At 32.1% G+C, this 14009-nt stretch overlaps 2 protein-coding genes across 2 annotated transcripts; both read right to left on the bottom strand.

Annotated features, from left to right (window-relative positions):
• Positions 1 to 259: 259 nt before the first annotated feature.
• On the bottom strand, positions 260 to 1378 carry LOC112094745 (probable L-type lectin-domain containing receptor kinase VII.2). The gene is made up of 3 exons (XM_024176448.1): positions 1308 to 1378; positions 927 to 1035; positions 260 to 862 (listed from the first exon to the last, which is right to left on the bottom strand). The coding sequence occupies exons 1-3, from the start codon at positions 1376 to 1378 to the stop codon at positions 260 to 262; spliced, it is 783 nt and encodes a 260-aa protein (XP_024032216.1).
• Positions 1379 to 2234: 856 nt separating this feature from the next.
• LOC21404350 (probable serine/threonine-protein kinase At1g54610) lies at positions 2235 to 8345 on the bottom strand. The gene is made up of 8 exons (XM_024176454.1): positions 7210 to 8345; positions 6330 to 6614; positions 5781 to 6098; positions 5192 to 5419; positions 4890 to 4990; positions 4070 to 4181; positions 3295 to 3765; positions 2235 to 2920 (listed from the first exon to the last, which is right to left on the bottom strand). Exons 1-8 carry the CDS (start codon positions 7615 to 7617, stop codon positions 2714 to 2716), a joined length of 2130 nt encoding a protein of 709 aa, XP_024032222.1. The 5' UTR covers positions 7618 to 8345; the 3' UTR covers positions 2235 to 2713.
• Positions 8346 to 14009: the final 5664 nt, after the last annotated feature.

A 14009-nucleotide genomic window follows, 5' to 3' on the forward strand; every position in this document is an offset into this window, starting at 1 on the left:
ACGAGGATACTAGTACCTTTGATTCTACTCCATCCTTCAATTGCTTTCCTCCTACTTTCCATAGAGTAACACACATGAAGAGCAAATATGTGTGTGTGTATAAATATAAACAAAACATAAGCGGAAGGAGTACAAACCATAAACATACATATATATACCAAGATACATACGTGTCTGATATTTTGAGGGAATTTTAAGTCCTATGAGTACTACTTTTTCTAACTCGGCCTCGTCCAAGCAAAACACAACATTAACTAATTCAACTATTGAAGGTCCAACTTAGAATCTTGTGGCTTTCAAGGAGTTGCCCAGTTGATGCAGTGAACCCAACATACATCTCATCGAGAAAGACTCCAGAAAGATCAAGAGGAACCTTGATCAAAGCTTTACGAGGCTTCTTCTTAAGTTTTGCACTGGCTAATGTTATGCTGAGATTAGAGTTCAAATACTCAATCCATACTCTATATTTGTCACCACTATTCAGCTTCACCTCTTTAAAAGACATATTGGTCTTGTCCAACCAATATCCAGCCCTGTGAGAAACCACAGAAGTGAGGGAATTGACATCAACACCAACATGGTTGTCATTGATATCATCGAATTCTTCGTTTTTGAACACATCGAATTCGACACCAAACAGGTGGTTGTCGGGATTGCCATCGTTGGTTCGGTTCACGAAGCCGAGATGTTGAGATGAAGAGGCGCCTTGGAGGCCAATAGAAGGCACAAAGACAAAGACAAAGCCATGGCCAGGGAGAAAGTTCTTATATGGGGGGTGACGGAGAAGGTGAAAGAGGTTGAGAAGTTGAGGAGAATGGAAGAGTTGGGAGATCTTGTGGGCACTTTGGCATGGTAAAGAGCTCTACCAATGGAGAAAGTGGAGGTTCTAGTGAGAGATAAAGCGCGCGAGTTTATTGTTGCATCACCATAGAGCAAAAGGTCAGAAGAATTGAAGCCATTGAAGGTGAATTCAACTGAAGAAGCAAATTGGAAGATGAAGAGGAGTTGAGAGAAGAATAGAGCAAGAAATAGTCCCTGATAGTGGAGCATTTTGAGTTAATCAGGTTCTTGGAAGTTAATCAAGTTAAATGTACAACACTAGCCACCTCTTGTATTTTTACTGAACCAAAAGTTTGGAATTTTCAAATCTTTGAATTCAATACGTTTTGCAGCCATCATAATAGACCCCACCATCTGGTGCTTTGATTTTTTTCAGTACTTATCCAATGGTTTGAATGGCAACTTGTCTAACCACGTAAAATGAGGGTGTGTTTTAGACATGATAAATGCAAATATAGTTCAAAGACCTCCCTCTTCCTCCAATTTTCCAAATGAGACCAATTTCTTTGTCCTGTTCCAAAGGAAAGGAAACAGGCATGTTTTAGCACATAAAACATAAACCTAAATCTTGGGGAAATATCCATTTGTGTGGCGTAGTTTTCAAAATACCAATCACTTAAAAAAATATATACAAAAAAAAAATAATAACAATGAATTTCACAGAAAAACAAAGATGTAAATTTTGAAAAAAAAAAAAAAAAAAAAAAAAAAAAAAAAAAAAAAACAAAAAAAAAAAGAAAAAAAAATCCTCACCCTGCATGGTGATTTTGAGCTCCATTATCCTTGGAAAGGTCATCAAAACCATGCTGATGCCTGATGGTCTTTATTGTGGGTTTTGTTTATGTCAGTTTTTTTTTTTTTTTTTTTTTGGAAGACCTTTATAACTTGAATAATAAATTGAGAAAAAGTCAACAACTGATCTTAATGGCAAGGGCAGTGAGAGCAGCAACAACATACAAGTGGTGAATGATAATGGCAATGTCAACAGCGAGCAGGTTTGCATAATAAATAGTGTTGAACCAAAAAGAGGAGCAATGTTAGAGAAATAAAAAATAGAAGACTGATTTTAAACAGAATCTAAAATTGATTTAGGCCAATAGTTCGTAATTGTAGGTTCAAACATAAAGTTTGAATAAAAAATTCACAAAAATATAAAAAAAATTTAAACTTTTTGTAAGAAAACACTATCAAAACAAGGTTTGAATTATGGTTAACTCATAGAACAAACGGGACCTTAACAAAGCAATAGGCACATAGATTTGACATCATGATTTATGACTTCCAGAAAAAAATAAATAAATACAAAAATAACAAATTGGCATGATCACTAGGCCCCTCAGAAACTGGTTTTAAACATTACTTTTTTGGTTATAAACTTTAAATGTGGACCATTTCAATGAAATCTTGATAATAAAATTCTCTTTTTGTCGGAAAATGCCACTGCCACCAACTCCAACCGGGACAAAAGTACAAGACAAAGTGACGGAACTTGATGCAAAAGTGCATTTTCAATGAGAGAAATGCAATATCTTACCCTCCTCATTACAAAAGAGAATATCATCTTCCCCACGTACCTATAGCTCTTGGCTAATAAAAAGCTCTACAAGAATGTACCATATTTGGGAGACAATAATGGCAAAGTGGAATGAGAATACACCTGAGAGAGGGAAAGAGAGATTTTAAGGTAACAAATTTACCTAAAGATGGCCACAAGCTATTTCTCTAGAATCAGTCCCTATACAGAAGAAAAAGGGGGAAAAAATGCCCAACCAATAACAACTCTATTTCACAAGGAACAATCACCCACCAAATTCCGTTCCGGTGAGATCTTCTTGATGATGCTTTGCTTGATTTGGTGTGTACAAGAACCACCTCATCGACCAGAAAAAAACAATGAATTGTTTGATATTCGGTCCCCTTCCACCTGAGCTTTTCTGATCTTAGCCTTGTCAAGACGAGCACGTCTAACGGCTTCTTGGACCTGGCGATCATGGTCCTTGAGCATCTGATCCATGTTGCTGGAGGGGACTAACAACGGTCCAGAGTAGTGGATTTTGTGACCCTTTGATCCATAGCCAATCTGTAGTAAAACAAACAAAATGAATCATCAATACAGTATTACGTAAATAAGGGAAGAAATGTCATCAATCCTCAAAAAAGATGATGCAACTTGACAGAAACCAATACCAGGGCACTTCAAGGAAGTAAAATATACATATAGATGATCAATAAGTCTGATCAGTACACAATTTCCTACGGTAACAATTATCACTACTAACTAGTCTTTTATTGATGTATAGATGTTCGTTATATAAACAAAAAATATACAGTCATGACAATTTGCAAAATCACCAAAGTATCAATAACAAAGAAATTTTGATTAAAAAAAAAAAAAAAAAAAAAAAAAAAAACATCATGAAAGGCGGGGAATGAGGCAAGAATCAAACTACTCACAGGAATAGGATCTTTACTGCTGTGTCGTCCATCTTCTTTTTGATTAGGTCCTATGACCTGTATGTGAGGCTTTTGATCTTGCCGTGAGGAATCCGTGGTCTCCTTGAATGCGCTTGGAAACCTAGCCGTTACTTTTGAAACTTCTGGTTGCAAAGAACTAGACCTATCTCTATGGTCTTCGGCAAGCAAACTCCTCCTTGCTACCACTAAACCTGACATTGTTGACAGGTCGGCCCCGACTGACACCTTTGGAGCATCGTCTATGTTCTTAGCAGTCTTTGCCCATGCAGCCCGATGAGCCAGTGGCCCTGAGTGTGATGCTCTCTTGTGATTAAAGCTCTGTGGATCAATACTTACTTCCACAGCTTGTGATGGTCTAGGTGGATCAATTGGAAATCCGGAAGCAACTTCTTCCGGATGAGGATTAAACTTCTCACTCCGGCTCTTAGAATTGGATTGACCTTGTCTTTTCTGTAATATAACGAAGCCATTTCATTAACACTTCCATTTTACAACATGGTAATTTTGATTTAAAAACAGCAGCAGGAAAAGAATAATAAATTAACCATACTTCAGAAGTACACATGCTCCTTTCAAAACAAGAAGTAAAAGGATGCCTAAATAAGCTTATATAACTTGAAATTAATTTTTTTAAAATTAAAAAAAAAAAATGGGTTACATAAAAATTGAATAACAGGGAGTATTTCCAAAAATGGATGATGGCATTAAGCCTAAATGGATGAGCGATTTCAGGTAAAAGCATATCAACTGATACCCGCATAGACAAAACTAATTCAGCATTTGCATCAGGTGCTGGGACGGCTCGAGATTCTCTTGTTCTCCTCTCAAGATCAACTCTCTGTCCCTTGCTTCCTACTGCTCCTTGTCTATCAGTGCAAGTACAAACAAGATTTTTAGTATACACAAAATGCTAACTTCTTGGGGAAAAAAAAAACCAATTCACAAAACTATTCAAATCCCAAAATCTAACAAAATCTGAATGATGATTAAACGTAGTCTCAGAACCACTAGCTAAAACAATATATTCCTACTTCCATAGTACTATCCCACTAACAAGCAGCAACACGTAGATATGTCGAAGTGATATTATTGAATTTTGAACAATCTATAATCTAGTTCAATGTACTTTATACATTAAAATAGACAAATATTTAATTAGTTCAGAAATTATTCTACTACCGCAGTTATAAGTACTAAAAAATGTTGCCACTGGAAACTCAAGATTTCAAATATTTCCATCTACTACCAAACCAAATATAGCTTGTATAAGTTGTATGCGCAGAAACTCACTTATAATCAGCAATATAAGAATTGATGAGAAATACAAAACACCTACCTCCTTTTGAAGCTAGAAAATACTAGATTCCATGATAATGTCCTTTATTAACCACTATTTTTTTTTTTTTTTTTTTTTTAAAAAAAAAAAAAAAAAAAAAAAAAAAAAAAAAAAAAAAAAAAAAAAAAAAAAATTTTTTTTTTTTTTAAAAAAAGCAAACAAACAAAAAAACAAAAACAAAAACAAACAAACAAACATACAACAACAACAACACAATAAGTAATCAAATTATAATCACCTTCTAGCCTCTTCATCCCGTACTTTTGCATCAAACTCTTTGCTAGGAGGATACTTCGGCAAGCTTGAAGGATCACATGGAAGAGGTTTTGTTGTAAAGAACTAGCAAAATAAAACAAAAAACGTGATTAGGATAGAAGATAAAAACAAAGTAACGGTTGTAACATTTCCCAAAGAGAAGAATAACTCTAATAACGATAATCTTGTCTGTTTCAGTAATCATATGGCTACTTTAAAAGAAAGTATTAGAATTCATAACCAAAGAGACGTTATAAAGAACTTGGTATACGTAAAAGTCCATACCTCGCTATTGAGAGCAGAAGCTGCAGATCCACGATCAGCAGGATCTATGGAAAGAAGGATCTCCATAAGTGCTAAAGCCGGTTCAGGGAACTCCTTAAAAGTGTCTGCAACACAGCGTCTATAGGGCTGCTGTGGCTTAAATATTGTTGCATGAGGCAACTTTGACTTTCTCCAGTAATCCTCAGAAGGCGAGCCACAAAGCTTGAAAATTTTATGTAACTGCTCCACCTACAAGTTTGAAAGCAACAACGACATGAGGAACCAAACAGAAAATATAATACAAAACATGTCAAAATTTCTGTTTGGTTATTTCAGTGATAGGGATCTCTAGGATTGCAAGGACTGTTCAAACGTTTCTTAAGGTAATACTCGTAATAATTCCTTAGTTTTCTTCAGTCCCTACGCATCTTAGAATCCATATAGAGTACTCATCACAAGATAGGTAAATAATAAATTGTTAGAAACTGTAATAACTGTTGGAAATTGCCTATTTACTATACGATGGTTCTAAAAGAGCACAGGAATTATCTAATGCTACATCTTCAACTAGTAAAAAAAAATATTACAAATTAAAATTAAAATTAAATACCTCAGTTCTTCCAGGCATTATCGGCTTGCCAGCATACAATTCAGCGAGTATGCAACCTGTACTCCATAAATCTACAGCTGTGCCATAGTAAGTGGCACCAAGTAACAATTCTGGTGGGCGATACCAAAGAGTTACAACACGGCTTGTTAGAGGTTGATTTTGATGAGGATCGAAAAAACTTGCCAGACCGAAGTCAGCAATTTTCAAGATTCCATTGTTATCAATAAGAAGATTGGAACCCTTAATGTCACGGTGCAGAACACCACGACTGTGACAATGATCAAGTCCATGTAGAAGTTGTTGCATATAACATTTAACCTGCAAAGAAACGAACTGGACCTCAGCAATTGCGAAGCATTACACCTGAATACTTTAAATGCCAAGCCAAATTACATGGATGAACTAGATTCAGAAGAAAGCATGGACAAAAGGCCATGCTAAACAAAACAGCAAGGATCATTATCAGACAATAGTTTTTGGAAAGAGATTCAGTTGGAACACTTATGGCAGCAGTATATGGTAATAAATAACAAAATTATCTATGTATACCTGAGCTTCCGTAAACTTTAGACCAGGGTGAGAAGCAAGCCCCGCTAGATCATGCTCCATGTACTCAAATACAAGATACAAGCTGCAAGACATCCTTGACGTAACTAGACCTTCTAGTTTTATTACGTTTGGATGATCAAGCCTACGTAGAATGTGAATTTCCCTTGCCATGAAGCGTACACTCTCAGGCTCCAGGTTATCAAATCTCACTTTCTTCAAAGCAACAATTTTCTTTTGATCAAGATCACGAGCCCGATAGACATTACTATAAGTTCCCTGGCCAATCTGCATAAATAGATGCAATTACAAAAACCAACACGACAGCATCTCCAGGTTACAAGGTAATAGAAATCATATAGCTTTCTTAAGAAAAGGAAAAGAAAAATATAAGCTTAGGTTCAGTCCCATTTACTTATAGGCATAGCTTTCCTTCTCAGGTTTAATATTATTGTATCAGATGTGAGATAAGTAGACATGAAATACTAAAAAAAGAACAGGAATATTACACAGAAAAAAAAGCATCAGGTTGCATCCAGTTCAACACCCAAAACACAAGAAAGCAGAGTTTTTAAAACCAAGGACACACTAGAAGCAGTCAATGAGCAATTTAACTAAGGTAAGAAGGCATCACAAACAATGTATAAAGATAATTGACTCATAGTTTATATTCTTAGACGTCTATTAACTGGTAGCAAGAAATGTCACTCTCCCTAATCAGTATAAGTTTAAAAACCACGTGGATATCCTAAAAGAAAAAGAAGGAGAATTTCAAACTATTGTGACATTCTTGTATGATCAATGAATGATAAAACAAGTTAAATAAACGAAAGATTTCACATCACAATCGCTACTCTATGACTAAATTTGATAAGGAGCATACTTTATCCAGCTTCTCAAACGAGTCTGCACGGCGCGGCACCCATCCTCTGATAGCATCTCCAGCAACTGCGGCCAACCAGGTCGGCCAACCTGCAGCAATCTGCTCCCCTTCCGAAGCTTTAGGAATGCTACCAGTTCCCGGATGTTGAGCAAAAACATATTCCATCTTCTCCCTCTTTCTCTCAACATTCTCCCTGTGTAACCGAGCCTCCCCATTTGTATGCTTATCAATCAACATTGCTCTTCCGTCATTAGTATCATATTGGTCCTTTGCCTGATACCCTTCCTCCCTCCTCGACGAAGTAACCCTCGCAATCCGCACATCGGACGAGGCCTTGCTCGACAACCGCTCCCGAGGGCTCTCCTTACTATCATCAATAGCAGAGGGCTTGCAACAAATGCAACCCATCACGCACCAAAACAACCCCAAGCAAGACCACCCTCCTTTAGAACCAATATTCACTCTATTCTCAAATCTTCCACATTACAACATAACCTTTTTCTTCCACACACATAACTACCAAACTCAATCTCAAAATTGTAACAATGACATTTCTCAAATAAAAAAAATGAATATATAGAGTCCAACTAAAACCCAGAATTCAACTCAATCCTCAAATGAACACCTCAAAACAAACTCATTTCCAAATTCCAGCCCAGAAAAGTTACTGCCTTGCAAAACCAAAAAAATAAAATAAAATACATCATGTTCCACAAACCCCAGACCCCTAAAATCCTGAAAATTACACTAACAACCCGGAATGCGAGTTTCTCCTCCACTAAAACCCCACAAAACCAGCCTCTCAACAAACCCTAAATCCCGAAAACCAAAATGCCAAATGAGGAAAAATCTTCAGTAAGAAACTCTAGAATCGTTGGTTTCAACAGTACCTTGATAACGGCTCTGGTTGCGCTAATAAATGCCCTGGTCCGACCAAGCAGCAGAGCAAACCCACCGAAAAGAAAAATATGTAGAGATAGAGAGAGAGAGAGAACGGAAACCCTAGACACAGATCCGAGGCTTGAAGAAGGAAGACATGGATCTAGAGAGGAGGGATTTTGAGAGACACGTTGAGTTTCAGAGACTGAAAAAAAAAATAAAAATAATAATAAAATGGAAATAAAAGAAACGGTTAAAAAAATGTAAATGAAAACTAAATAAATAAATAAAAATCAAAATGAAAAATATTTTATTTTATTTTTTGTGTGCGCGCTTATAGGGAGTGTCCGCTGGAGACTGCAGAACTTTCTTCAGGGAAGAGAGACAGAGAGGAGAGAGAAACTTGTGAAGCCCAATGCATATAGACATTCCTATTTCCTGTAATAAAAAGGATGTTGCCACGCGCTAGATTTTATTATTATTATTATTATTTTCTTTTTCTTTTTTGCTGCCGGCTAATTTATTTATCATTTTTAAAAGAGGTTTTATTTTTAAAAAAATATTTTGATTTTTTTAAAGTTTTTTTTTTTTGTTTATTATGATGAGGGGGCAAATTTAATTTATTAGGTGAGTACTGCTTTATGTGGTGAGTGGGGTATGGAATACATGGAAATTGAGAAATTTCCGATGATTTAAAAGGAAAGTGAGAAAATCCTTTCGAGAGAAAGGAGGATAAAATTTTCAAGTTTAAAATAGATTTGCATTTTAAAAGGAAGGTAAGAAAATCCTTTTTTAGAGAAAGGAGGGTTAAATCTTCAAGTCTAAAATAGATTTGCATTTTACACCTTGATCTTACGAAAATTATAATTATAATCTCTGTGATTATTTTATGGTCTGCATATTTTTAAGGGACTCTAACTTTATTGTTATCATGCCTATTGACATAATAATTTTTTTCCCTATAAAATTAACATATTAGTTTTTTTGTTTTAGTAGTATTCAATATTATATACACTGACAAGTAATTTTTAATTATCATGTTTTGTACTTAAAGCAATTGCAACCATACTAGTCATTTCATGTTTTTAGTTAAAATGATTAATTAGTTTTTTTTTTTTTTTTTGCTTTTTTTTCACTCTAACTATTAACTAAATAGTTAGCTATTTTAAAAAATGCATTTCACACTAGCAAAATATAGTTAGTAAAAAGTTGTTAGTAATTTATTTGTCTATTATTTTATTCTTTCAAACCATAATAAATGTAAATGTTCTTTTTTAAACTAAATGAAGTTATTTATATTTAAATTCAATAAATATTCAATAATCTATTTTTAGCTAATATAGAGAGTATAGTTTGAGTGACTCACTAAAAAGTTGATAGCTAAAATAGTTTTCTAACTATTTTAATTAAAATTTAGCTAAAATTTAGATAAATCCCCTGGAGATGCTCTTACAAACTTAAATTTGTCATTCCACGTTTAGTGTAATAGTAAATCTACACACACTTGCAATAGAAAGATTTTTAAGTCACCCCCTCTAAGTTCAGAACGAAAATAGTTTATATGTTGTATTTTGAGTAATTACTTAAATTTGACCATTTTATATTAAGTAGATGTTTGGTTCATAAATTCAGAATTATTTTTTATTTACGTGTGTTTTTTTTAAGAAAAAAATACTGTAACGAGTCAAGAATTATGATCTGAACTATGACACAAATTCACCAACCAAACATAGCATAAATGTCAATTAACATAAGTTGAATTGCACTGTTTAATGGAGGACCAAATCTAAATAATCAATCGTACATTGTTTGCTAATAATTATATTTCAGTACAATAGAGGTTTTAATTTGCGCTTTGGCGAAATGAAACAGAAAACTTTGTAGAATTCAAGTTGTCCCCGGTGGAACCAATCATGATGCCAATACTTTTTTTTCCCTTTTCAGGAATTATTCATAATGTCAAATATTAATGCGTGGACTTTTTTTTTTTTTTTTAGATTTATTAATGCGTGGACTTGAGAAACAATGAAATGACTATCTATGTTTGTGTGGGCGGATGATAATAATTGATAGAAAAATGTCCTTGCAATAGGTTTCAGTTTCATTTCTAAATCTTTATTGTGAAATGCTTACTAAAGAGATGAGAGTGAACTTGTTCGTAATGATTCTGATTTCTGATAAAGGTGTGCCTGCTTTCAAGTTTCAATGCATATTAAAAGAAAAAATCTAACTCCTCTTCTCATATTCATCACAAATTTCGACACTCATTTCCACCAAAAACAATCCTTAAATAACAAGATTTCTTTTTTTTTTTCTTTTTTATTTTTGTAGTCACATTGTTTTCATAATAAATAAATATAGATGTCGCATTTATATTTATTCTGTGTGGCGGTAAAATTTAGTGCACTCAAATATTAATCTAATTATATCGTTATACTTGATTCATAAATATCTCTTAACTATATATTCTAATTTAACATATTCCTCAAACTTTAAAAAAAGTTTATCTTGCTTCTAATTATATACCTGAATTATATACCTGAATTTTAAATACTCTCACTGTTTATAATATATAATACTAACAAAATAGTGATGTGACATTAATTATAATTTCATAAATGTCCCTGAATTATTAACTAACGAGTACCCATACTTGTGGATAAAGTTGTGATATTTATTCATTCTCTTTATTATCTATCCAAGCATATTGAATGTCAAACTTTAATATTTAAGTGCATATTGGTTATAATGGGTTGACCTTTCCACTTAGTAAATTTATTTTTATTTTTCAATTAGTTAAAATTTATTTTTTAAACAAGTTCTGCACATCCCTAGTTAGGGGATTTAGCATGATTAGTCCTATCCTACAAATATAATAATTATAATAATAATAATAATAACTAAAAGTAAATTGAGGGTATTTGATATAAAAAGAAACATGATAGGCTTAATTTTTTAATTCTTTGGGAGGGCTTATATACCCACCTATTCTTTTACACGATAAAATATATCGAGTTTTTTAGATAAAATAAATAATAAGTATTGACTTTTTTTAACTAAAAAAACCTTTAAATTGAAGTAGATCATTGTATTTTATGCGCGGTTTTTCACAATTCGAGTTAATGAATTTTATATAAGAAAAAATACTGTAAGTAAAAAATTTGAATTGTGAGCAGTATAAGAATATTTTTCTTGAATTAATTTGAGAAAGAAAAAAGCACATGAAAAAATTGAAAAAAAAAATCAGGAAAAATCTTTTACTAACATCGCGTGCAGTCACGTGAACATAGAGCGTGTGCTTCAAGTATGCCTCTTTCTTTTACCTTTTTTTTTTTTTTTTTTCCTTCCTCGGTTTCTGTAGAGAAAAGTTGTGTTGATTTGCTCGTTGAAAGTCGTTGGCTTTTCCACTGCTTTATCAGCTTCACTTTTTAGCAACTGTTATGTGAGACCATAACCGTCTATCTCGCTCCCACGGTAAAACAACAATATTGGAGACCAAGAGATATGCCCTTTTCGGTTAGGCTTATTATTATTAATGTCCTGAATTTTTACGTCATTTTTAATATATTTTTAAATTTTAAAAATTTTCATTCTATTATTTAAATTTTAAATTATTTCTATTTAATTTATTTTGTTACAATTTATATTAAAAATAAGTAGAAAATAATACAGTGATATGATCTTTTTGTTTAGATATGATTTTAATAAAAATTACAACAAAATGAGTTAAGAGCAAAATAAAAATTTTTAAAATTTAAGAGACGAATTGAGAATAATTTTAAAGTTCAAAAGCACCAATGAACCATTCGGTTATATATAACCATTTATGCGTTTTAAAAATAAAATATGTAAACTTTCACAAAAGGACCGCAAGAGCAATTTTTTTAGTCATTTTTCTACGACCAAATAAGAGTATTTTTTGAATTATAAAAAAAAAGAGTATTTTGTGTGACATAAATGCATTTTCTTTAACATAAATGGAAACATTAAAATTTAATCAAAAGGCTAAAAAATTTACTCTACCACTAAGACAATATAATGCGCTTTATGGTTAAAAAAAAGTTACAAGTTTTTTTTTTCATTTTCTTTAGTTATTTACCAACTTAAATAGGATAAAATGTTAAAAGAGAGCGTGAAATAAGAGTGAGTTGTGAAGGATATACAATAAAATATATCCTCATTACTAATCTTATAATACATAAAAGAGTCAAAACTCTTTAACAGTAATCTTTTTTTAAGCTGTCAGGTGGTGGCCTCTCTTCTTTACTACTTTCTTTTTTTTTACTATTTTAACTTTTATCTTTATTTATATAATCTAATCTAACATTTAATCAAATCTAATCTAATCTAATTTATGTAACAAACATAAAAGAGTCAATGATCTTTTTTATGAGGTTGCTACATGTCAGCCTACACTTACTTCTTTTTTTCTCTCTTTTTTACTTTTTTTACCTTTATTTTTTATTTTGTGAATGTTTTAATACATTTTAATTTTTTATGTGATTTTTTTAAATTATGTTTTTTTTTGCACTTTACTCCTGTGAAATTAATTTCTTTCGCATGTGTTCTTATTTTATTTTTTGTCAATGATTAGAATAATTATCTTCAAATATGTCCCTACTTAATTTTCTTTTTGTCAATTGTTATCTTCATACCTATTTCTTTTTTAAATAAATTCTTAAATGTTGTATAAATGAATTTCTCATTATTCGGTAAACAATAAACTCTTTAGGTGTTTCAAACACGGTAATATGTGCGAAGCACGCTACAAAATTAGTTAAGAAAAATGAGACAAATACCTCTTAAATGATGTGAGTCTGGATGTTTATCATTCACTCTTAATTAATATATTTTTTAGTCAAATAATTATATCAAGTAAAAAGATATTAATCAATAAAAAATAGGTAAGATTTCAGTTTCATGCCCTCAAAATGTAAGTTCAACAATTTTGTGTACTATATAAATTAACAGTGTTGATTAATGTAAATTTTCAGGAAGGTACATGTCAAATTTTCTGGGATAAATTAGAAAAGTTTTCAACTATATCTAATAATTAAAGGATGTGTATCGTATTCAAAATTACACATCTACATAGATAAATAATCAAAATATGTATTCATATCATCAGTTAAGCTAATAAGAGTTTGCTTGTCCAACCAAATGGTTCCTAGTATTGTTGTTACATATCCAGTGTACTCAAAATAAGCTTCCTTGTTCAACAAAAAGCTTAATTCAGTACCAATATTAAGAATTAATTACACATATATCCATTATGGGGATGAAAAAAAGAATGTCCACAATTTGTGATATTTATTTGCATATAAGTACGTAAAATATTTCATAATGATATTTCTATCCTTTGTTAATCATCAATTAAACAAATTCACAACTACCCTAAAAGGGGCATATTCAGAATAATATTATCTCAATATTTATAAAATAAACAGATTGATAATATTGTTAAATTGAAAACATATTCTAAACTGGAAGTTTAAATGATCATTTTGTCTAAATATTTCCTATATTAATTTACAATTATACTTGACCAAATAAGATGGATCTAATCATGGAGCGTTGTGGTGCAATGGTAAGAAAGTCTATGGTAGGACTCTCTTTTCATCCTTACAGAGTTTGAAACCTCAGATGTAGCTAGCATTGGACGAGGGGGGCTCAAGCCCCCCTAACTTTTATTTTTTAAATATATATATATATATATATACACACACACAATATTCATATATATTAGATTTCATTATACTACAAATAGCCCCCCCTCCCCCTCCCCTCCCAAAAAAAAAAAAAATTGAAAATTTAATTTTATTCCTTAAAAGTTACATAAGTGTCACAATTTTCATTATATATATACAATATTCATATATATTATCAACATATGATATTAGCATTAATTCTATATTGTGGAA

This window comes from Morus notabilis, unplaced genomic scaffold (assembly GCF_000414095.1).
Source record: "Morus notabilis unplaced genomic scaffold, ASM41409v2 Scaffold248, whole genome shotgun sequence".
Lineage (NCBI taxonomy): Eukaryota > Viridiplantae > Streptophyta > Magnoliopsida > Rosales > Moraceae > Morus > Morus notabilis.